At 38.1% G+C, this 25,827-nt stretch overlaps 1 protein-coding gene across 17 annotated transcripts in view; it reads left to right on the top strand.

The window, feature by feature from the left end:
* Window positions 1-25,827, top strand: part of SYNE1 (spectrin repeat containing nuclear envelope protein 1) — a 470,951-nt gene that overhangs the window by 92,577 nt on the left and 352,547 nt on the right. For all 17 annotated transcript variants that reach the window (XM_078447468.2, XM_078447476.2, XM_078447472.2 and 14 more), the window contains exons 4-5: window positions 11,849-11,944; window positions 20,681-20,764. In XM_078447468.2, coding sequence (XP_078303594.2) covers window positions 11,849-11,944; window positions 20,681-20,764 — 180 coding nt within the window. The remainder of the gene's footprint in view (window positions 1-11,848; window positions 11,945-20,680; window positions 20,765-25,827) is intronic.

Raw genomic sequence — 25,827 nt, 5'->3', positions numbered from 1 at the left:
GTTTAGTCTCATGGTTTAGTGTTCCTGTTTAGTGCATGTTCCAATATGCAAGGAACAGCCCTTTCTCCGTCTGCCAGACCTATGGGGTTATTAAGAATAAGCACTAAGCATTTTATTTTGTTTATTTTTTTAAGTTTATTTATTTATTTTGAGAGAGAGAGAGAAAGAGCAGGGAAAGAGCAGACAGAGAGAGAGCGCGAATCAATCCCAAGCAGACTCTGAAAGCTGTCAGTGCAGACCCTGACATGGGACTTGATCCCAAGAACCATGAGATCATGACCTGAGCCAACATCAAGAGTTGGATATTTAACCGACCCAGGCACCCCAAGAATAGACACTAAACATTTTAACTACCGCCTTTTGGATGACCTCAGGCATGGTATGAGCATTTCCCCACTTTTTAGAAGAACTTAAAAAAGAGTATCATAAAACATTATTTGGGTTCTGTATTCATTTGCAAAATTTACATAACAAAACACCTCATACTGGGTGGCTTCAGATGGGGAATTTCCTGTCTCAGTGTTCTCAAGGTTAGACAGCCATGCTCCCTCTGACACCCTGGAGAGAATCCATCCTTGCATCTTCCTAGCTTCTGGTGGTGTCTGAAGTATCTGAGGGTCCTTGGCTTGCAGTTGCATCCGTCCAGACCCTGCCTCTGAGTCTGTCTGGGTCTGTGTCCAGATTTCCCCTTTATATAAGGATACTGGTCTTATTGGATAAGGTCCCATCCTGATGACTTTATTCTAAGCTGATTACCTCTCCAAAGACCCTGTTTCCAAAGAAGATCACATTCGGAAGTACTGAGGTTTATAACTTCCACGTATCTTGGCGAGAAGGGGTGCAAGTCAACCCATAATACATTCCAGTAAGAGCACATTTTGTCTTAAAATATCACGTTAGATTCATAAACTCCTTGAAAAGGAACGCTTTTGACTTTCCATGTTTTCTTTTAATAGTCTATGCTAATGATGACTTTGACATCTTCAGAGTCCTAAAGTATCTCTTCTGTGGCTGCTAACTTCTTCAACCGTCTTTCCATCAACGGTGTTAAAAGATAATATAGAAACACTTTCATAATTGCATTTTATCTCCGTCTGTTTCCTTATACATCCTTTAGTGGGACCATTAATTGAACTAAGATTAGGACAAAAAGAAGCAAAGAGGAAAAGGAAAATGCAATAATTCCCCCTCTAAAATAATTCTTTAAATTTTTTAAATGTTTGTTTACTTTTGACAGAGAGAGAGAGAGAGAGAGAGAGAGAGAGAGAGCATGAGCGGGCGAGGGCAGAGAGAGAGGGAGACACAGAATCCAAAGCAGGCTCCAGGCTCCAGGCTCTGAGCTGTCAGCACAGAGCCCAATGTGGGGCTCGAACTCACAAACTGTGAGATCATGACTTAACCTGAAGTCAGACACTTAACCAACTGAGCCACTCAGGCTCCCCTAAAATAATTCTTTAGTTGTTTTCTAAAACTACTTTAATTTGATAATCCTAAGCATTTGTTATTTCCAAATATGTAACTAAAAGATTACAAAGGAAAATTGTCATTTCAAAATGAGTAGCCCTTTTAGAACTCCTGGGTGGCTCAGTGGGTTGAGCATGTGACTTCGGCTCAGGTCATGATCTCACAGTTGGTGAGTTCGAGCCCCGCATCGGGCTCTGTGCTGACAGCTCAGAGCCTGGAGCCTGCTTCGGATTCTGTGTCCCCCTTTCTCTCTGCCCCGCCCTTGCTTGTGCTCTGTCTCTCTCTTTCAAAAATGAATAAACATTAAAAAAAAAGAACATCCTTTGTTAATTCATTGGTAATAACATAGATATAGATCTAGCAACTTTTATGCAAGTGAATAAACATTTTGATAGTATTTGTCAAAGCTCCTTCTCTTAGGACTACACTCTATTTATTCATACATTTATTCATTAAATATTTTAACATGGTGTTTACCTACTCGGCAGTGTTCTAGGTACCAAGAATGTAGCAGTGAACAAAACTGAAGAAAAAAATCCTCGCATCATGGTGCTTATATCCTGATGCGGGAGATGGATAGTCAAGAAGACAAAGAGGCTGTTATGTTGAGAATAGAGTGAAGAGGGGCAAGGGTGCAAGGAAGGACGTACGTTAGGAGGCTGTCGAAGTCATCCAGGCAAGAGACTGGTGGCTTGGACCAAAGTAATAAGCAGCGAAGGTGGTGAGAAGTGGTTGGATTCTGGATGAGCTTTGAAAAGAAAGCCACCAAGATTTGTTGATGGAGCAGAGATGGTGTCTGAGCAAAGGAGAAGAGTAAACGATGACCCCAACTCTGCACCGAATAAAACATATAACTTGGGGAGCATGATTCTTTTATGCTGTGTAGTGGAAAGAATTTGATTACACATGTAAACTGTTAAGGGCAGAGTTTTCCAAGCAGATTTAAAGTTGGGCTGAGAAGTAGTCATTGCCTTTGGGATACGTATTTGGAAATAAATTAAGTAATTAAGGAAGTGGAAGTGATTAGAACTATCTGTCAGAGGAAACAAAACAGAATGGGAGCTGTCTTCTCACCTTTGACAAGCAGAGGTGGAAAATAATCACAATAGTGTTTTTATGAAGGCGATGAAAGAGGAACAGATTACACACACAAGTTTTAAGTTACTTCACCTTGTTTCTGGAGATGTTGGAAATATCTAATTCGATTTTCCGAATAAGATGGCAAAACTTGTAGACATTGAATTAATTTGACGTGGCTACTGCCAGCGGTTATAATCACGGTTTGACTGCTCTGGTCCAAAGATACGGTGGCAGTTTTAGACATTTTAGTGTGGTTGGGCTCTTAGCCAATCTTTAGGGAGGTAACTCACTCCACATCTGCCGGTCAACCCCTCTTCCCTTCCCACTCTCCTCTCTGTTCCTGTTGTTTAACTTGCTGCTCCCACCCATCAGATGACCATCAGAGAATGTGAACACTATAGACTGGTCCTGGGATGGGATTTTTCCCCATATACTGTCTTGCAGCCTGTGACATCGTTCCTTCCTGAAACGTATGTAAACCAGAGGTAGTGGTTTGTCTGGCTCTAGAAGTGACGGGTCATTCTCTATACAGAGATGTCAAGGGTGTACAGAGCACACCTTGCCAACTTCCCTTTGTCTTGAGACCTCTCTGCAGCCTGTGCAGAAGGCCATTTTCAGAGTATTTTAGGCCGTGATTATGTGTTCTTTTCAGCAAGCCTGACATAGCGCTCAGCAGTGTGTGTGTATCTCCATTGGAGTTGAGAGTAATCTGTGCCATGGGCTTTTACTTTAGGTCTTTTTTAGTTATTGGTATCGGTGGGTATCCAGCAATCACAAATTTTAATTTTTTTAAATGTTTATTTATTTGTGAGAGGGAGAGAGAGACCGTATGAGTGGAGGAGGGGCAGAGAGAGAGAGAGGGAGGCATAGAATCTGAAAAAGGCTCCAGGCTGTAAGCTGTCAGCACAGAACCCGACTCAGGTCTCGAACTCATGAACCGGGAGATCATGACCTGAGCCAAAGTTGGACGCTTAACCAACTGAGCCACCCAGGTGCCCCTCAAATTTTAAACCTTAGGATGTGTATTAGTACTTTAAAATAAAATGCTAGAGCTTTTGTGTGTGTCATAAAATGTTTTGAGAGCTCTTTCCCCAAGAGGAAAAGCGTTCAAAGAATGCCCAGTTGTTGTGAGATTAAAAGTCATGATGGTAAATTAGGACACGGGTTGGTGCTGGCATGAAACAGGAGATTTTACCCTTTTATTTGCTCAAAGCTAAATCCTTCATGCCGTAAATCTCGTTGATCACTGTGTGATATTTGAGGCTAAGGCACTCTAAGATTCTAGCAGATTTGTAGATATCTGTTGATGAAATGATGATATGCTCGTAATGTTTTGAGGTAGATTTGTACTCTTCTCCATTTCTCAATGCAACCTAACACCCAATGCTGCTTTCACCTTATTTGACGTGCATATGATTGTACATATGATTGTGCATATGATTGCAAACTTAAAAGTGGTAAAAATATTTTTAGTGTGCTACCATTTTTGTTATTTTTGGATATAGGCATACAGTTGTCCATGTAAAGTGGCTCTATCTATCATCTATCTATCTATCTATCTATCTATCTATCATCTGTCATCTGTCTTTGTGTTTAATGGTTTATCAACAACATTCAGCTGTGTCTGCCTTCTTCATTTACCGATATCAATTGGTCAAAAGGTTACAAAACATTTTTTACATCAAATACAATTAGGTTCCCCTGAAAATGCACACTCTCAACAATAAAGCATAGATATATTTTCGGTCACTTATGTGGATCTTATCATGGAGTACAGTGGAAGGACACTGAACTGTAAATTGTTACAGTCAGAAAGTGTTTACAAAGTAAAAGCAAAATAGACCCTCCTGTCAGTGTGCTTTATTTTGTTGCAAGTAAATGAACTTGATTTAAAATTATTTAACCAAGAAGTGAAATCGATTGAAAGGGTACATTCTGACCAGGCAGGAAAGGTTAGCTCAGGAGGCATGGGTTGTTCAAATTCTGTATATTCCAAATAAAGACCTGTCTTTGGGAATGGCCCTTGACCGGCTCTTGGGACATAAGCTCTGAGCATTTGGAATATTCTGCCGGAAAGGAGTGTTTTGTATGCCCAGAGTACACTTTGATGAGATCAATTTATCTTAACAATGTGTTTTATGGTGAACATGTACCTGGTTTTGCTGGGGAAACAGGGATAGGAGAAGCGCTGGATGGAATCTGAGTAGCTGAGGTCATTTATGAAAGCACTGTATGCCTAAGGGACAGGCGTCAAATAAAAACCTGAGCACTGGGGCTCGAGCATGCTTTTTTGTTTGGCAACACTTCACACATATCATCCCGTAGCATCCTGGGAAAAATTAGGCAACATCCCATAGCATCCTGGGAAAAATGAGGCCTGTTCCTATGTACTTACACTGTGAGAGAACAGGTCACTCATCTCTGGAAAGTCCTGTATCTTTTCTCCTGGACTCTGCTTCATGAGCCTTGTCAATTTGCTGATATTATTGTGTCCATTCACTGTAATAAATTGTGTCCATTCACTGTAATAAATTGTAACCATGAATATAATAGCTCTTTTGAGTCCTGTGGGCCCTTCTAGTGAGTCACAGAGCTGAGGATGGTCTTGAGGAACTTAACACACTGACTGACCCAATCTTTAGAAAGACAGAGGCAAGTGTTTCTTGGGCCTCAGCAGCAGGACCCGATAACAATTGTATTTAGGTCATTGCCCGGTGACAACTTAACTCCAGCCATCTTCTGGATCCAAGCAGAGAAGGTGATGGGTGCAGCTCAGGTCAGTCATGTAACAAAAGACAGAGCATTAGCACAAACATGACCATTAAGGGATACGGTATGAATTAGGCCAACTTATTGTCTATGCCAATATGTGTTTATATACATAATGCTTCTGTTATTACTTTTTAGTCTTTCTTATATCCATTCACATTTAAAAGTGGTTTTCTGCCGACTTCGGCTCAGGTCATGATCTCACGGTCCGTGAGTTCGAGCCCCGCGTTGGGCTCTGTGCTGACAGCTCAGAGCCTGGAGCCCATTTCAGATTCTGTGTCTCCCTCTCTCTTTGCCCCTCCCCTGTTCATACTCTGTCTCTCTCTGTCTCGAAAATAAATAAACGTTAAAAAAAAGTTTTTTTAAAAGTAAATAAAAGTGGTTTTCTGTTAATATTTTGCTTCTAGTAGAGTGGCAGGCACTTTGCTAATTAGTTAATATTTTTCATACTGATATTAAATAAAAATCACATTTATAGGTTTATGTTTCATTCAGGAAATAGTTAAGTGAATACCTGCATTTTTGTGGTGAACTTCCTATCTAACAGGTGGCTGAAATATAATCATGTACTAGGGGTGTGATCTAGGCCCATGGTTGAACCTCTCAGATTCAGATTCCTTCTTTGAAAGAGGAGGTGATTTCCCATAGGTGGTGGTGATGAATATTTCATGAGATAACATGTATAAGCCCTCAGCATAGTGCTTGACATATGGAGATGTTCAACAGTATATTATTCCTTCTTTCCTACCTTCTTTCCCCCCTTCATTCATATTTAAACACCTACTGAATTAGAATGTATAATCTCTAAGCGACAGAATCGTAATATCTAGTAAATATTCATGTATGTAATCTACAGTGTGACTACTTTGTCATACTTTGTGCATCAACATTTTTCATTTCATATATAATTTTTAAATGTGATTTAAAAGATTTCTTAAATTTTTATTTCATGCCAAATAGTTATATGATACCTTTTTTTCATTAAAATTATTCTCTTATTCCTTTTCCTCCAAGTAATATCATTGTTTCTAGGGTCATAAAATACACATGTGGTATAGCAAGCATGGTCATCCTTTCATGAATAAAAATATGAAAATAGATGGTAGATAGGGCTTAAAAATGTGTTGATGCTTATAGACTAGTAAAGTGACACAAGATATTCACACACACACACACACACACACACACACACAATGTTAGAGAATAGGATATTTTCCCCAGATAGAGAACTGGTCAGTAAAAATTATGTCAAGGAAACCTGTACTTTTACATTCCATAAAGATCAAGGATGAACTTTGAATCTCATTACATGTCTTTAAAGGAGCTGCATAGCAAAATAAAGGAAGAGTAGAAGAAATAGAGAAAAAAGTTCTGTGAAGTCTGTTTCAGTAATGAGTTAACTACCAAGGGTATTAGCCAGGCACAGAGGCATGTGTATCTTCCCAGCGTTTCTAGGGACTTTTAGACCAGACAGTCCTCTTAGAGCTGGAAGTTAAGGTTTAAACCTAGTTTGAAGAGAGCTGATAGAAGGGAGAAACCACAGAAGTGAAGTACCTCTTTCTCGTTTTTGTTCTCTCCCATCTTTATCTTTCTCTCCCCTCGACACAGTTGGGAAGTTCCCTTCCTTGAACAACCTCAGATTCAGGATGAATATATTTTGGTTCCACTATAGAATATCTAAATGTGACGGACAAGGCCAAGGAGAATACAATTTTAAAAAATTCTGCCCCCCAATAAAAGCTTATTATGGTTTTACCTTAACCATAATTTAAAAATGATAATTGTGGTCTTGAAAAGTGCTTGATAGATTTCTGCCTGGTGGTTAAAACTGAAAATAAGTGGGCAATCAGAACAAAACTGCATCATATCGATTTTTCATTAAGTCAGGCTCCAGTAAGTTACCTTCATTTCCAACTCTTTCTTTTGGCGGCCAGTACCGTGACCTGAATGCTGCCAGAGTAATCAGACTGGTGCTATAACTATTTATACATGTGACAGGAGAAACATTTTAGCTGAAAGGTTTTTTTGTATTATTATTAAAACACTGTCACAGAAAATAACTGTGATTTAGTGACAATGGTAAATGACTCCATTAGTTGGTCAGTTGCTATATGTAAATAATTCTTTGTGCAAAATAGGATACGAAAACTTGTCCAATAATTGCTAGAACATTTTTATTCTGGTGTAATTTTTGATAAGTGTTTTTGTTGATTGTGCACAATATTTACGTTATATGCAATTGGATAGAACTTGTAGAAGTATAAAGATCATTCTCTAGTATTATTTTGCCAGCTCTTTGCAGTAAGGCTGGCCAGAAGTTTATTTTTCTCCCTCTTTTACTAGTTGAGGCATTAAGTAAAAAATTGATTACATAATGCTTGGCCCTATAATCAGTGTGTTGAAAATATGATACCTGTGCATTACAAATTAAATTGATATAAAACATCTTTTTATTTTTTTAATTAAAACATTCTTAACATTGGGGCACCTGGGTGGCTCAGTCGGTTGAGCGTCCAACTTCGGCTCAGGTCATGATCTCATGGTTTGTGGGTTCGAGTCCCACATCAGGCTCTGTCCTGCCTGCTTGCTCAGAGCCTGGAGGCTGCTTCGGATTCTGTGTCTCCTTCTCTCTCTGCCCCTCCCCTGCTCACGCTCTGTCTCACTCTGTCTCTCAAAAATAAACAAATGTAAAAAAATTAAAAAAAAATTATTAACGTTTATTTTTGAGAGACACGTTGAGAGAGACAGAGCATGAGCAGGGGAATGGAAGACAGAGAGGGAGGGAGACATAGAATGTGAAGCAGGGCCAGGCTCTGAGCTGTCAGCACAGAGTCTCAGTGGAGCTCAAACCCACAGAATGAGATCATGACCTGAGCCAAAGTTGGACGCTTAACCAACTGAGCCATCCAGGCGCCCCTGATATAAACATTTTTTAAACATTTTTATTTTAAGGAGAAATATTTTCTCCCAATTTCTATTTAGACTGTTAATAGCCACCAGACTACATCTCTTTATTTTGTGTAGGAAGACAATGGAGGAAAAATTTCCAGAACAACTCATATTTCCTATAAAAAGAGAAATTCTGCACTACGATCTTATTTATGGGTCTCTCTAAGAATCCCAAAGATATTTGCAAACAAGCATCACATATCCCTGTTGAGTGTTACTCACTCACGATTTACATGTTTACTGCTGACTAGTGCTAAGCACTTTGCCTGGTATTAGGTATACAAAGATACATCCAACTTCTTCCTTATCTTCAAGAAGACCCACTGTCTGAGTTCCTGGGGACACAGATTTGTAAATAACTAACTGTAATGCAACACGATCATCCTAACCTAAACAATGTACTTGGGGCCAAAGAAGTACTTAATTCCCGTCGGAAGACTGAAAAAGATTAAGTATAAGTAAGTATGAAAATTGAGCAGGAATTTGCTAAATGGAGAAAGAGGAAATTGACAATATTCTGAGTATCTACTCTTGAAATAAAAACCATCTACCATTCTTTATCATGCACAGACTGGAAACTTCATTCATTCCTTCAACAAATATTTAACACGTGCCTACAGTGAACAAAACATGGAGACACAAGATACTTCTGTGTCTCTGTTGTGTTGCAGTCTGATTGCCTAGAAAGCGAAGAATATTTTCTTTACCCATTATATATGTACCACATTTTAAGAGCCATTAATATGGGCATAGGACCCACAAAGATATTTTTTTAGAAAAGTACATTTATTCATTCATTCAGGCAGTCATTCAGCCAACAATACGAACATTGAGTGCCTGTCATGTACTCAACAATGTTCAGAAGAGAACATTTACCTGGAAGGAAGGCTTCAAGAGTCCTATCTACCTGGACAAAATTTTGTAAAGAACAGAGGAGACAGGATTGAGCTTGGCGAGTGGCCACAGTCAGAAAGAAAGGCGGGAGAGAAGGAAAAGAGGCTTGTGCACCAGGCAGGCTGATCAAGGAGGTTTGGGGAAGAAAGATCAAGGAGAGTTTGGTACCAGCAGTCGACGCAGAGAGGCCGATGGGCTGAGTTGTTCAGTGGTCACTGCTTACCTGAAGATTACATCCAGGAGCATGTGTACGAGCAACCAGATGGGAGAGGAAGCATGAGGGACACCAGTGGAGATGCAAGAAGAGAAACATGAGAGGCAGAAGTGGGGTCAAGAAAAAATGTCCTTCAAAGTGGCAGAGACGAGTTTGTGTGTAAAGGTAGAATGGATGGATGGATGCGATTTTTTTGTATGTGTCAAATCTCTTGGAATTTTTATAATTTCAAGAAAATTCCCTGCTTTGTTTCATTTCCTTTATATATTTTCAGGATAACAATCTAAGAAAAACTTCATTTGCATTTGTTCACTGAATATATCACATATTTATTAACTTTCCCTCATTGTTACACTGTATTCACATGATTAGGATACAAATGCAGGTGCCTGGGTGGCTCAGTCAGTTAAGCATCCAACTTTGGCTCAGGTCATGATCTTGCGGTTCCTGGGTTCAAGCCCTGCGTCAGGCTCTATGCTGACAGCTCAGAGCCTGGAGCCTGCTTCAGATTCCGTGTCTCCCTCTCTCTGCCCCTCGCTCGTTCAAGCTCTCTCTCTCTATTAAAAATAAATAAGCATTTAAAAAATTTTAAAAAGGATACAAATGGACATTATGAATGATAAATAGGCCTTATTTAATGATATACATATATATATATAGCTAATACAATAATTTTGATTCTTATCATACTGATTAGTTTTCAGTGTAGCTCACTTTATTCTGAATAATTTTATTTATATGCTTATAATATAAAATCATTATTACATTTTTCCTATATAAATTATAAGCAGTGTGAATAGTGGAATTTAAAGGAGAAAGCCTGAAAATGAAAACCTGTTATTTTTGAATGTGTATTTCACAGCATAAGAACAAAATGTTTTCAGCTGTTCATTTTATAAAGAGAGAAAATGCATTTAAAATTAGAATTGTGCCATTCAGAGACTGTAATTCATGCAGTCATAGGAGAAATAGGAATGCTCCATATCAGTGGGTAAAGAAAAAAAGTCTCATTTCAATAAAATGTTTGGTGATTAAATATCTATAAATAGAACTTTTTCTTTTTTAGAAAGAAAGACAATTGAAAGTCAGGAATATGGCATTAGGCTTTTCACATGGTTCAGTGAGAAGCAGAAAGCTGTAGAGCTTGAACCCAGGTGATAAATGGAAAATTCTTATTCTGTAGAATTCTGGGGACACCTGACCTCCACTAGCATCAGCGCTTCTCTGCTTTTGTCTGAGCCAAGATAGACCTTAATTAAAAGTTTGACTGGGGCCCCTGGTGGCTCAGTCGGTTAAGCTTTCGGCTCAGGTCATGATCTCACGGCTTGTGGGTTTGAGCCCCGCGTCAGGCTCTGTGCTGACAGCTTGGAGCCTGGAGCCTGCTTCGGATTCTGTGTCTCCCTCTCTTTCTGCCCCTCCCCCACTCATGCTCTGTCTCTCTCTGTTTCAAAAATAAATAAACATTAAAAAAAATTTTTTTAAAGTTTGATGAACCCCAGTACATTGGGTATTTCAACGACCTTTATAAAAAATAAAAGACCCTCCATGAATTGAAAATGGGCTTTGACTTACTTTTCCAGCAGTGGTGGATCTGCACTGATCAGCCTATGATCTGTGCCCATGATCCTCTGGGTTCAGTGACGCATCGTGAGAGAAGCTGTGCTACATTTGTCAGGTGGAGACACAGAACATGGCCAGCTAACCCACTGGAGACTAAATCTGCAACCTTGCTTGTGCTCACGGTGCTCCAGCAGCTGGCCACTGACCTAAGGCTATTAGTGTGGCTAGAATGGGCCTCGGAAGTGTTGGGCTTGGGAAAGCCCGGGTTCCGTGCTCACCCACGGTGAAGTGTGGAGGTTGGTCCAGTGTCTCTGGCCATCTCCTCTTCCCTGCTTAGGCCCTGTGTTAATGTCTCGCTTATCTTTCATGTTGATAGTGACTTCTTTTCCTTTCCTTATTCCCTACCATTGGAGTCTTAAAAATTCCTTTCTAGAAAGAAGCTGGTAGGTATATGAAAGTCCAAGCATGAAGTCTCCTCAGGTTTTCAGGGCAGATGGGTGGCCCCGTCCGTTAAGAGTGGGATTCTTCAGCTCAGGTCATGATCTCATGGCTGGTGAGATTGGTTGGTGAGATCGAGCTCCAAATGGGGCTCTGCTGCAAATGCGGAGCCTGCTTGGGATTCTCTCTCTCTCTCTCTCTCTCTCTCTCTCTCTCTCTGTCTCTGCCCTACCCCCCTCCCCCGTCTTTTATTCCTCTCAAAGTAAATAAACATTCAAAAAAGTCTCCTGAGGTTTTTGAGTATGTTTATTTCCAAAAGGTTGTTTTTCTCCTCATAATTGGCCATTGCCACTCATATCCAAAACAAAGAATTTAGGGTATTTAGAAACTGTTCCTCCAGATTTCACCATAATGAGTAGCAAAGGTATGTCAGAGAGAGAAGATGCACTTTTTGCATTTATTCATTTTTTTATCTTCTAGCGGAAACCCCCACTGGTGGTAGATGATCTTTTTGAAGACATGAAAGATGGCGTTAAGCTGCTTGCTCTTCTGGAGGTCCTGTCCGGGCAGAAACTGGTAAGGATTTTTCCTGTGACCAGATTGTCAAACTGTTCCCTTTTGGGATTCGGAGGTTGTGGGGTTGGGAGTGTAAAAGGCGATGTCCTATAAAAGTGGGTAACACACTGGGAATACTAGTGTGTTAGTGTTCCACAACCCCCGAATAGATCAGTCACTTCCGGGAGCAGGGAACACCTTTCCTTTCTAGTTCCCACACACATTTAGTGGATTTAAAACTCTATATGTAGTAGTAGCAACCTTAGAAGGAAGAGTAAAGAACTTCATCAGTAATCTATCATGCTTAACTACTGCATCTTATGCAATATCTATCCAGGAAAATTACTTGCAGGTTAACATTGACCTCACTTCCAGAGTTTGCTTTCCATTTGGAAAGGAATGTTGGTCCATAACTGTGTATTATTTATATACTTGTTTGTTGAAAATTAAGTTTGAGATCAGCATGACATTTTTCATACACTTGTGGACAGCCTCCATCATCAGTCATTTGTCACAGGAACGGCACCTTCAGAATCATTTGCTTTTTTCTTGGGCAGTGGAACCAGCAAAGTGAAAAACACATTGATAGTGAGCTACAGAATATACTTTTCTATGTTACTTAATAATAAAGCATAGACAGTCCCCAACTTACAGTGGTTTGACTTAACGACTTTTTGACTTTACAATGTTGTGAAAGTAATAGGCATTCACTAAAAACCATACTTGGAATTTTGAATTTGGATCTTTTCCTGCGCTAACAATGCACAGGATGATCCTCTTGTGATGCCGGGCAGGGGCAAGGAGGCACCACTCCCAGTGAGCCATGCGGTCATGAGGGTAAAGAACTGGTACACTTAACAACCGTTCTATACCCACATAGCCATTCTATTTTTCACTTTCAGTACAGTACTGAATAAATTACATGAAATATTAAACACTCCATTATAAGATTGGCTTTGAGTTAGAGAATTTTGCCCAACTGCAGGCTAATGTCAGTGATCTGAGCACGTTTAAGGTGAGCTAGGCCAAGCTGTGATGTTCAGTAGTGTAGGTGTATTAAATGCAATTTTGATTTGCAGTTTTTCCAACTTATAATGAGTTTATCGGGATATAACCCCATTGTTAGTCGAGAAAGATCTGCATTTTTTTTTTCCTGGCTTACGTTTTGTTATATGAGAGTAGTAGAGAGGTAAGTAGTGTGTGCAAAGATAAACTACTTATAAATGATGTTTATCATAATTACGAAAAGACACTCAGGAAATTACCTTCAAAATATCGTATGACGTGCTAGAACACAGTGGCCTAAATTGGGAGCACTTATTTGTTCTTTGTCTATTGCTTCTTGACAACAGCTACACAGCCATGAAACTTGGATAAGTGAGTTTTTAAATGTGTATTTGCCTAAACATAAATTTCCAGTTAATTTTGTGTGGAATGCTCAAAATAGGGTTGTTTGTTGAAAAACTACAAACTGATAATAATTTTGTGTAAATCATCTCTCTAACTTGATTCATATGGTAGCGGATGCTTCTGGTGCCCTTGTGCTATCTCAGCTCACCTCCAGCTTCAAATGACTTCACACAGTGGGGGACATTGCCTACACCCTCTAGTAGCATCTTGCCTCAAACACTGGTAGCTTGCCTCCAGGTCTCCACCCTCATAGCTTTGGTCAAAAGCACAAGTTGCTTAAAGCAGCCTTGAAGTGTAGAAGAGTTAATGGTCCCGAAGGTCCTTCAACCAATGGAGATGGGAGTCCATGAATAAATGCTGCAGTCTGGCATTGGGAAGGCAGACAATTCTGTGACATATTTACACGTGTCTCATGGAGTGCTTGAGTCCCCAGTAGGATTGAGGCCCAGTTGCTCACAGTGGAAACCCTCAATAGCATTTTTCTTCTTCCCTGTCTCACACTCCATGCACCCCCCCTCACTCTTGCTACCTGGGATCACCTCCACAGTAAACTACATCATCCAAGTCCTGTCTCAGGTTCTACTTTGGGGGAAATCAAACAAAACATATATGAAAAGCCAATTTGAAATATGCATGAGCTAAATAAACTAGATTAGCATTCAGATGTCAAGTCAAATCATTGACTTGAGATATATACTCCCTTGATTGCCAGATATAATTGGGCATCTTTTTATTTCCTCCTGAATTAAGCTGTTTACTAAAAGGTTAAAGGAATCTTCATTCCAATTCAGTTGGGTATTCAGGAGGTATATCATTCTGTGTCAATATAATTTTGCCAGTATACTTGACCAACAGGGTACAGAAAGCTTGATGGGCATTTAATTGCCAAGCTAAATGACTCTAGAAAAAGTATATATTTTGACATAAGAGTCCTATTTCTGTTTAAGTACCCTACTCATTCAGACATAAATTATAAGACCTTGAAGCTAGAAGAGATTTCAAAAAGAATCTCAGCTTTCTCACTTAGCAGAGAAGAACTGAGACATACAAGGTAGTTTCCAGTTTAACCTTTATTATTTACTTGTATTGAGCCCTCCAAGATTCTGAATTATGTAAAATGAAATTGCTCTTAGATTATAAATAATCCTTGGAAATGGTTATTTAAGTTTTGTATATGTATACATTATAATTCAGGACCATGTTAAAATGAAAAGCATGAATTAAAAAGGAATGAGTATCCCAGGAATTCTTGTAGAGCTTTCAAAGGGAGAAAGTGGGTAAGAGCATTTCCATCAAGAGTTCTAACACTATTCAGAAATCCTAAAATATCTCATAGGTAGAACTCTGTTAACAACAGTGTGCTTTATGTCAGAGTTCACATAGCCTGGGACTCTGACTCTGACCATGATCATCAGGGAAATGTGGCCAAATGGCTTAGTATCCCTGCCTTGTCTGCATCTCAGGGTGAGGGTGGAATCTCAGTATCTAGTCTCCTTGAATAACCTATTATGACTCTCTTGAGAAAACTATGATTTTATTTAAGGACTTAGAGTATCTTTAACTTTTAAATTACTGTTCCTAGATTTCTCTACATTCTTTGATTATTTGTGGAACATTTTCTCTTTATTTATTTATTTTTTTAATTTTTTTTTTTAATGTTTATTTTTGAGACAGAGAGAGACAGAGCATGAACGGGGGTGGGGCAGAGAGAGAGGGGGACACAGAATCGGAAGCAGGCTCCAGGCTCTGAGCCATCAGCCCAGAGCCTGACGCGGGGCTCGAACTCACGAACCGTGAGATCGTGACCTGAGCCGAAGTCGGACGCTCAACCGACTGAGCCACCCAGGCGCCCCTGAACATTTTCTCTTTAAATGTATCCGTGACTATGTATCTGTAATCACACATAAATATAGGAACACTAAATTTAATTTCACACTTAGGATTATTTTTAAGAATGTGAGGAATTGCCATTGAAAAATTGGAAATAATAGAAGCAACATAAAGAGTTTAAGGACTGCCAAGAAACTTATTTCTTATCCATTTTGTTAGCTCTGTTTTTTTAAATTCCTTAATACTTTGCATTCAGGAGAAGCCTGATAATTCGCTTAAAAGTGCACAATAATAGAAAACAAAACACTAAGTCAAAACACACGCAACCCCATGCTCATTGCAGCATGATTTACAATAGCCAATATATGGAAATTACTTGAGTGTCTATCAATGGATGAATAGATAAAGAAGATGTGAGATAGATAGATACACACACACACACACACACACACACACACACACACGGAATGCTATGCAGCCATGAAAAATGAACTCTTGTCATTTGCAATGACATGGATAGACGTTAAGGATATTATACTAAATGAGATAAGACAGAAGAAGACAAATATTCTATGGTTTTATTTATTTGTAGATTCTAAAAGTAAAACAAATAACAAAACAAAACTCAGAGATACGAAGAACAGATTGGCAGTTGCCAGATGGGAGGGGAGTTGGAGTTGGCCAAATGGGTGAAGGGGATCAAGAGGTACAAACTTCTATTTATAGAATAAATAAGTCATGGAGGTGTACTGTACAGCATGGTGACTATAGTTGCTAATATTTTATTATATATTTAAAAGTTGCTAAGAGAGTAGATCTTGGAAGTTGTCATCATAAAAAAATTCAATGTATGGTAACTAGACTTATTGTGCTGGTCATTTTGCAAAGTATACAAATACTGAATCATTAATCTGTATACGTGAAGCTAATATAATGTCATATGTTATTATGCTTAAGTAAAGTATTTAAAAAGAAAATAGATCTGTAAAAAAAAAAAGTGTACAGTGGGCACTCTTAGGAAATCTGGAGCATCAAAGAGCCCTGAATGTTCACCAGGTGACTTTATTAGCCATAGATCATATATTTAGAATAGAACTCAAGTCTGCAACTGGGCTTGGCATTATCCACTGAATATCCATCCAGCTAACATTTCTGGAGTTCTGTTATGGATAAGACACTACCTTCTACCCTCTAAGGAAAACAAAGATGAATGAGATATGGCCAGTGCCTTTTATGAGTTCAAGGCCTACTATGATCATGATATTAGGGCAGATTAAATTGTGTAAAAATAGATGCCAACTGGAGAGGGACAATACAATAGATATTTGTATCTTGCTCATTTTGCTAGGGGACATCCAACAAGAAAAGTAGACACATGGTGTTGCTCCACCAGATATCAAGTCTTACAGTAAAGTTATATAACTTCAGATAGTGTGGTATTGATACAAGGATGGACATACTGACAAATGCAATAGAGTCCAGAAACAGACCAAGGCATTGCTGCATTGGATGATATTAAAATTAAAAATGTTTTAAAATAAAAACCTTTAAAGAAAGTGACAAAAGAAGTTAAAAATGGGTAGAATGTATTCACAATACATGTAGTAAAAAGATTATGAAAAGATTATGACAAGAATATATAAAGTACATCTTCAAAATAGAAACAGTACAAACTACAGGGAAACCTGAGTGAGAGATGTGAAAGGGCATTTTACAAAAGAAACATTGTCAAAGAACAGAGGAAGAGAAGTTCTATCATTGTTGATCAGGAGATGCAAATGAAGACCACAGTGAAAGACCATGTTACGTACATTTAACTGAAAGAATTTTTTTTTTCAATATCTGTCAACATGAAGCGTTAGACAAGATATGCACCCATAGGATTATTCTTATTGTTGACAAGAATGGAAAGAAGCGCAAACGCTTTGGAAAAGTTTGGCCTTACTTCAGAAGTTCAGAGTCGCATTCCCTCTGACCCAGCAATTTCATTCTTAGGTTTACAACCAAGAAAAACTCTTTATACTTGTACCAAAGATAGGGTGTACAAAAATGATCTATCAGCACAGGTCACAATAGAAATAATCTGGAAATAACCAAGATTCACATCAAAGGGAGTGCAGAAAAGATGGCCAAGAGCTGTCAAAGTGAATGAAATACAGTGACAGCAACAACATGGATGAGTCTTAGCAATATAATGTTATGTGGGAAAGTGAGCCTCAAAAGATTAATATGATCCCTTTATATAAAGTTAAAAACTAAAATAGATAATTTTTTCATGAATGCATGTAAAGGAAATGAATCTATATAAGAAGGAAAACATTGAACTGGATTTTTTTTTTTAATTTTTTTTAATGTTTATTTATTTTTGAGACAGAGAGAGACAGAGCATGAACGGGGGAGGGTCAGAGAGAGAGGGAGACACAGAATCGGAAGCAGGCTCCAGGCTCTGAGATGTCAGCACAGAGCCCGACTCGGGGCTCGAACTCAACGAACCGTGAGATCATGACCTGAGCTGAAGTCGGAGGCTTAACCGACTAAGCCACCCAGGCACCCCTGAACTGGATTTTATGATAGTTGTCTTGGGTATAGGAAGGCAGGAGGATAGAATGGATGGTGGTCGTATTAGGGGAATGGCTTTCATACTTCATTTCCAGGCGCTGGCTTTGTCTTAGCTGGTAGGCTAATAGGTGTTTTTTGCATTATAGAAGATAACTCATTAAATGACCAAGTGGGCCATGCATGGACCGTTATGCACGACAAGGGTTCCCAAATAAAGGATAAATAAAAAGTAAAAAAAAAAATTACATTTTCTATTTAAATATTTGTTTAAAATCATATCATAAAAACCATTACCGGGGCGCCTGGGTGGCTCAGTCGGTTGAGCATCCGACTTCGGCTCAGGTCATGACCTCGTGGTCTGTGAGTTTGAGCCCCGTGTCGGGCTCTGTGCTGATAGCTCACAGCCTGGAGCCTGCTTTAGATTCTGTCTCTCTCTCTCTCTCTCTCTCTGCCTCTTCCCCACTCATGCTCTGTCTCTCTCTCTCTGTCAAAAATAAATAAAAATTAAAAAAAATTTTTTTTAAAAACCATTACCTGATACACTATTAATTGGAATTTAAAAGATAGGCAGTTTAGCAATCCTAAAATTCATATGGAACCACAAAAGGCCCCAAATAGCCAAAGTAATTTTGAAGAAGAAGACCAAAGCAGGAGGCATCACAACCCCAGACTTTAGCCTCTACTACAAAGCTGTCATCATCAAGACAGCATGGTATTGGCACAAAAACAGACACATAGACCAATGGAATAGAATAGAAACCCCAGAACTAGACCCACAAACGTATGGTCAACTAATCTTTGACAAAGCAGAAAAGAACATCCAATGGAAAAAAGACAGTCTCTTTAACCAATGGTGCTGGGAGAACTGGACAGCAACATGCAGAAGGTTGAAACTAGACCACTTTCTCACACCATTCACAAAAATAAACTCAAAACGGATAAAGGACCTGAATGTGAGACAGGAAACCATCAAAACCCTAGAGGAGAAAGCAGGAAAAGACCTCTCTGACCTCAGCCGTAGCAATCTCTTACTCGACACATCCCCAAAGGCAAGGGAATTAAAAGCAAAAATGAATTACTGGGACCTTATGAAGATAAAAAGCTTCTGCACAGCAAAGGAAACAATCAACAAAACTAAAAGGCAACCAACGGAATGGGAAAAGATATTTGCAAATGACATATCGGACAAAGGGCTAGTATCCAAAATCTATAAAGAGCTCACCAAACTCCACACCCGAAAAACAAATAACCCAGTGAAGAAATGGGCAGAAAACATGAATAGACACTTCTCTAAAGAAGACATCCGGATGGCCAACAGGCACATGAAAAGATGCTCAACGTCGCTCCTTATCAGGGAAATACAAATCAAAAACCACACTCAGATATCACCTCACGCCAGTCAGAGTGGCCAAAATGAACAAATCAGGAGACTATAGATGCTGGAGAGGATGTGGAAAAATGGGAACCCTCTTGCACTGTTGGTAGGAATGCAAATTGGTGCAGCCACTCTGGAAAACAGTATGGAGGTTCCTCAGAAAATTAAAAATAGACCTACCCTATGACCCAGCAATAGAACTGCTAGGAATTTACCCAAGGGATACAGGAGTACTGATGCATAGGGGCACTTGTACCCCAATGTTTATAGCAGCACTCTCAACAATAGCCAAATTATGGAAAGAGCCTAAATGTCCATCAACTGATGAATGGATAAAGAAATTGTGGTTTATATACACAATGGAGTACTACATGGCAATGAGAAAGAACGAAATATGGCCCTTTGTAGCAACGTGGATGGAACTGGAGAGTGTGATGCTAAATGAAATAAGCCATACAGAGAAAGACAGATACCACATGGTTTCACTCTTATGTGGATCCTGAGAAACTTAACAGAAACCCATGGGGGAGGGGAAGGAAAAAAAAAAAAAGAGGTTAGAGTGGGAGGGAGCCAAAGCATAAGAGACTCTTAAAAACTGAGAACAAACTGAGGGTTGATGGGGGTGGGAGGGAGGGGAGGGTGGGTGATGGGTATTGAGGAGGGCACCTTTTCGGATGAGCACTGGGTGTTGTATGGAAACCAATTTGACAATAAATTTCATATATTGAAAAAAAAAGACAAAAAAAAAAAGATAGACAGTTTTGAGTTTTAATGAGAAATTATGTAGAGTTTTGGTGTCATAGAGAAGGGACCAGGTTACCAGCTATGCAACCATGGAAAAATTACTTCACCACAGTTATCCATTTATTTCCTGCAAATGTAAAAGTCTAATTATATCTACTTAGTTGACATTACTTTGAGTTTTAAAATTAACATTGCGGCACATAGAAAGCACATAATGCATTTCGGTAGTGTAAACACAGGTAAGTTAGAGTATCCTTGTAGCGGACATGCTAGCATGTGAATACCATTTTCATTGTTGCAATCCTACTTTTTAACCTTGGCCCATGCGTGCCATGTATTTTGGTCATTCAAACCAAGAAATGTTACTAATACTCTCAATAATCTCTCATGTTAGTATGACTGCAAAAGGAAATGGTGTGTGACCAAGAGCACTTTTTTTTTAAGAGTTCTTTTTTTAAGGAGTTTTGAGTTTACAACAAAATTGGAGGAAAGTACAGATTTCCCATATATCTCCTGCTCCCACACATGCACCAAGAGCACTTTTCATATAAATGTTTCCTAATTTATAGGAGTGATAGTCTCAATAGGCAACATGGGAGTCTTGTGAATTTCTGCTCTTGGCATACAGAGATGTGAAAGGGAAGTGTATGAACTACACTTCCAAGCACTCCAAGCACTGTGGGGTAATGCTCCTTTGTGTATCTATTAACCCTATAGAAATTGAATAATGTTGTTCTTGAATATTCTTCAAGTATACTTTTAATCCATTTACATAGATTTTATAATTACCTTTTTTAATGTGTGCATTTTTATTTATTCCTGTTCTTCCCTGTTTATAGCCTTGTGAACAAGGACGCCGTATGAAGCGAATCCATGCTGTGGCTAATATTGGCACAGCACTGAAGTTCCTTGAAGGAAGGAAGGTAAGAGAGAGACAAAACACTTAAAGAAGAGGTGTGGGCATACTGATGTTTTTCAACACTGGCTGTGCGGTAAAAGCATTACATGTAAATTATACAGCTAGAGATGCAATATTATCGTAACATAATTTTAGATTTACAACCAAGTGGCAAAAAATGGCACAGAGATTTCATGTCTGTACTTCAGCCAGCTTTCTCTACTGTGAAGAACTTTTATACATACTGCATGTATGTATATATAGGACAATTATTAAAAATAGAATTTTAAATTGGTGTGATACTACTAATTAAAGCATAGACATTAGGCTAATTTCATCAATTTCTCTTCCCACTGATGTCTTACTTCTATTCAGGATCCGATCCAGTGATACACTTAGCATATAACTGCTGTGACTCTTGGTCTCTTCCACTCTATGACATTGTCTTTCCTTGTCCTTCATGATCTTAATAATAAGTCCTGGTCAGTTATTTTGTAGAAGGTCTCTCATTTTGGATTTGTTTGATGTTTTCTCAAGATTAGATTGAGGTTATGCATTTTTGGCAAGAATTCCAAGGATGTGATATTGTACTCTTCTCAGTTCATCATGTTAGTGGATATAGGATTCTGATAGGTCTTACGGCTGGTGATGTTACTCTCCTTCACTAGGGTAAGGCTGTTTGCTATGTTTTTTATGATAAAGTTACTATTCTTCCTTTGTAACTGAAAAATATTAGGGCAGATCATTGAGATTATGCTAATATTCTACTTCTCCTCAAACTTTGCTCACTGATTTTAGCATTGATTGCCTTCAGTAATTATTTCTTTGATGTTTGTCTAATTGTGATTAGACAATCCTTTCACATGTGTTAACTGGAATTGTTTTGTAAGAAAAGGATGTCCTTTCTCCCTGCCCCCTCTTTATTTTATTCAGTTATTTACTTTGGCATGAGTTTGTTTTATTTAATAGGTACAATCCCGTGCTGTGATTATTATTAGTTATTATTTTAATTTTTGTTTTTTTATTTTTTTATAATTTATTTTTTTAAATTTACATCTAAGTTAGTTAACATATACTGCAACAATGATCTCAGGAGTAGATTCCTTAATGCCCCTTACCTGTTTAGCCCATCACCCCTCCCACAACTCCTCCAGCAACCCTCTGTTTGTTCTCTATATTTAAGAGTCTCTTATGTTTTGTCCCCCTCCCTGTTTTTATATTATTTTTGCTTCCCTCTCTTATGTTCATCTGATTTGTATCTTGAAGTCCTCATATGAGTGAAGTCATATGATATTTGTCTTTCTCTGACTAATTTTGCTTAGCATAATACCCTCTAGTTCCACATAGTTGCAAATGGCAAGATTTCATTCTTTCTGATTGCCGAGTAATACTCCATTGTATCTATATACCACATCTTCTTTATCCATTCATCCGTCGATGGACATTTGGGCTCTTTCTATACTTTGGTTATTGTCGATAGTGCTGCTAAAAACATTGGGGTGCATGTGCATATAGGATATCATGTCATCTGCGAAGAGTAAAAGTTTGACCTCCTCCTGGCTGATTTGAATGCCCTTTTTTTTTTTTTTTTTTTTTTTTTTTGTGGATGCCTGCTATTCTTTTGGGTTGTCTGATTGCTGAGGCTAAGATTTCCAATACTATGTTGAATAACAGTGGCAAGAGTGGACATCCCTGTCTTATTCCTGACCTTAGGGGGGAAAGCTCTCATTTTTTTCCCATTGAGGATGATATTAGAGGTGGGTGTTTCATATATGGCCTTTATGATCTCTAGGTATGATCCTTCTATCCCTACTTTCTTGAGGGTTTTTATCAACAAAGGATGCTGTATTTTGTCAAAGGCTTTCTCTGCATTTATTGAGATCATATGGTTCTTGTCCTTTCTTTTATTGATGTGATGAATCACATTGATTATTCTGCGGATATTGAACCAGCCTTGCATCCTAGGTATAAATCTCACTTGGTCGTAGTGAGTAATTTTTTTAATGTATTGTTGGATCTAGTTGACTAGTATCTTGTTGAGGACTTTTTCGTCCATGTTCATCAGGGAAATTGGTCTGTCTCCTTTTTAGTGGGTCTTTGGTTTTGGAATCAAGGTAATGCTGGCTTCCTAGAAAGAGTTTGGAAGTTTTCCTTCCATTTCTATTTTTTGGAACAGCTACAAGAGAATAGGTGTTAACTCTTTTCTAAATGTTTGGTGGAATTCCCCTGGAAAACCATCTGGCCCTGGACTCTTGGTTTTTGGGAGATTTTTGATTACTAATTCGATTTCTTCACTGATTATGGGTCTGTTAAAATTTTCTATTTATTTCTGTTTCAGTTTTGGTAGTTTATATGTTTCTAGGAATTTGTCCATTTCTTCCAGATTGCCCATTTTATTGGTGTATAATTGCTCATAATATTCTCTTACTATTGTTTGTATTTCTGTTGTGTTGGTTGTGATCTCTCCTCTTTCACTCTCGATTTTCTTTATTTGGGTCCTTTCCTTTTTCTTCTTGATCAAACTGGCTAGGGGTTTATCAATTTTGTTAATTCTTTCAAAGAACTAGCTCCTGGTTTCATTGATCTGTTCTACTGTTTTTTTTTTTTTTTTTTTTTTTTTGTTTTTTTTTTGTTTTTTTTGGTTTCAATAGCATTGATTTCTGATCTGGTCTTTATTATTTCCTGTTTTCTGCTGGTTTGGGGTTTTATTTGCTGTTCTTTTTCCAGCTCTTTAAGGTGTCAGTTTAGGTTGTGTATCTGAGACCTTTCTTCCTTCTTTAGGAAGGCCTGGATTGCTATTTACTTCCCTCTTACGAAAGCCTTTGCTGTGTCACAGAGGTTTTGGGCTGTGGTGTTATCATTTTCATTGGCTTCCATGTACTTTTTAATTTCCTCTTTAACTTCTTGGTTAGCCCATTCATTCTTCAGTAGTGTAGTCTTTGGTCTCCAAATATATGTTACCTTTCCACCTTTTTTTTATTGTGGTTGATTTTTAGTTTCATAGCGTTGTGGTCTGAAAATATGCACGGTATGGTCTTGATCTTTTTGTACTTGTTGAGGGCTGGTTGTGTCCCAGTATGTGATCTATTCTGAAGAACGTTCCATGTACCCTGGAGAAGAATGTGTATTCCACTGGTTTAGTATCAAATATTCTGAATATATCTGTTAAATTCATCCAGTCCAGTGTGTCATTCAAAGCCATAGTTTCCTTGTTGATTTTCTGTTTAGATGATCTGTCCATTGTTGTAAGTGGGGTGTTGAAGTCCCCTACTATTATTATAATCAGTGAGTTTCTTTATGTTTGTGATTAATTGACTTATATATTTGGATATTCTCATATTTGGAGCATCAGTGTTTACAATTTTTAGGTCTTCTTGGTGGATAAACCCATTAATTATGATATAATGCCTTTCTTCATCTCTTGTTACAGTCTTTATTTTAAAGTCTAAATTGTCTGATAGAAGTATGGTTACTCTGGCTTTCTTTTGTCAGCCATTAGCATGATAGATGGTTCTCCATCCCCTTACTTTCAATCTGCAAGTGTCTTTAGGTCTAAAGTGGGTCTCTTGTAAACAGCATATAGATAGATCTTATTTTCTTATCCATTCTGTTACTGTATCTATGTCTTTTGATTGCAGCGTTTAGTCCAATGACATTTAGAGTGAGTACTGAATGATATGAATTTATTGCCATTATGTTTCCTGTAGAGTTGGAGTTTCTGGTGATGTTCTCTGGTCCTTTATAGTCTTTGTTGCTTTTGGTCTTTTTTTTTTTTCTCCCCTCAGAGTGTCTCCCTTAAAATGTCTAGCAGGGCTGGTTTAGTGGTCATGAGCTCCTGTAATTTTTGTTTGTTTGGGAAACTTTTTATCTCTCCTTTTATTTTTGAATGACAGCATTGATGGATAAAGAATTCTTGGCTGCATATTTTTTTGATTCAGCACATTGAATATATCCTGCCACTCTTTTCTGGCCTGCCAAGTTTCTGTGGATAGTTCTGCTGAGAACCTGATCTCTCTTCCCTGGTAGGATAAGGACTTTTTTCCCTTACTGCTTTCATGATTCTTTCCTTGACTGAGTATTTTGTGAATTTGACTGATATGCCTTGTTAATGGTCTGTTTTTGTTGAATCTAAGAGGAATTTTCTGTGCTTCCTGGATTTTGATGTCTTTGTCTTTCCCCAGGTTAGGAAAGTTTTCCTCTATGATTTGCTCACATAAACCTTCTACCCCTTTTTCTGTCTATTCATCTTTTGGGACCCCTATGATTCTGATATTTTTCCTTCTTAATGAGTAACTGAGTTCTCTAATTCTTAAATCGTGCTCTTTTGCTTTAATTTCCCTCCATTTTTCTGTTCATTTTTCTCCATAAGTTTGTCCTCTATATTGCTGAGTGGCTGCTCTGCTTCATCCATCATTGCTGGAGTGGCAGCCATTCGAGATTGCAGCTCATTTATAGTAGTTTTTATTTCATCCTGACTAGCTTTTACTTCCTTTATCTCTGCAGAAAGAGATTCTATTCTATTTTCAACCCCAGAGAGTTTTCTTATTTTTGCAATTCTAAATTCTGCTTCAGACATGTTGCTTATATCTGTGTTAAGTTTCTGGCTGTTATTTCTTCTTGTTCTTTATTTTAGGGTGAATTCCTTCATTTTTATCATTTTGAAGGAAGAAATTAATGAGTTAAGAAAATAAAATTAAAAAAATTAAAAACAACACAAAAAAATAAAATAAAAGATGCTAGATCCTAGGTGTGTTTTGGTCTTGTTGAAAGGAGCTTGATGTATTATAGTAAAGTTGGAAAGATAAGAAAAGAAAAAAAGGAGATAAAAAAGAAAGGAAAAAAAGAAAATGCTTGAAAATTTGAAAAAAACGAATACAATAAAATAGAACAAAATGAAATGACGGAAGCAAAATAGAATTTGAAAAATTTACAAAAAAGTAAAAAAATAGAAAAAATTAAGGAAAAATATTTTTAATAAAAATAGAAAATAAAAATAATTTTTCTCTTTCTGTATTCAAGAATAAGAAAAGAAAAAAATTGGATAGATGTACCAGTGAACAGACTGAAATACAATTGAAATTACATTGG

The sequence above is a fragment of the Panthera onca genome, chromosome B2, assembly GCF_046562875.1.
Source record: "Panthera onca isolate mPanOnc1 chromosome B2, mPanOnc1 haplotype 2, whole genome shotgun sequence".
Taxonomy (NCBI): domain Eukaryota; kingdom Metazoa; phylum Chordata; class Mammalia; order Carnivora; family Felidae; genus Panthera; species Panthera onca.
Note: the sequence above shows the minus strand (reverse complement) of the source record. Positions and strands in the feature narration are given on the sequence as shown.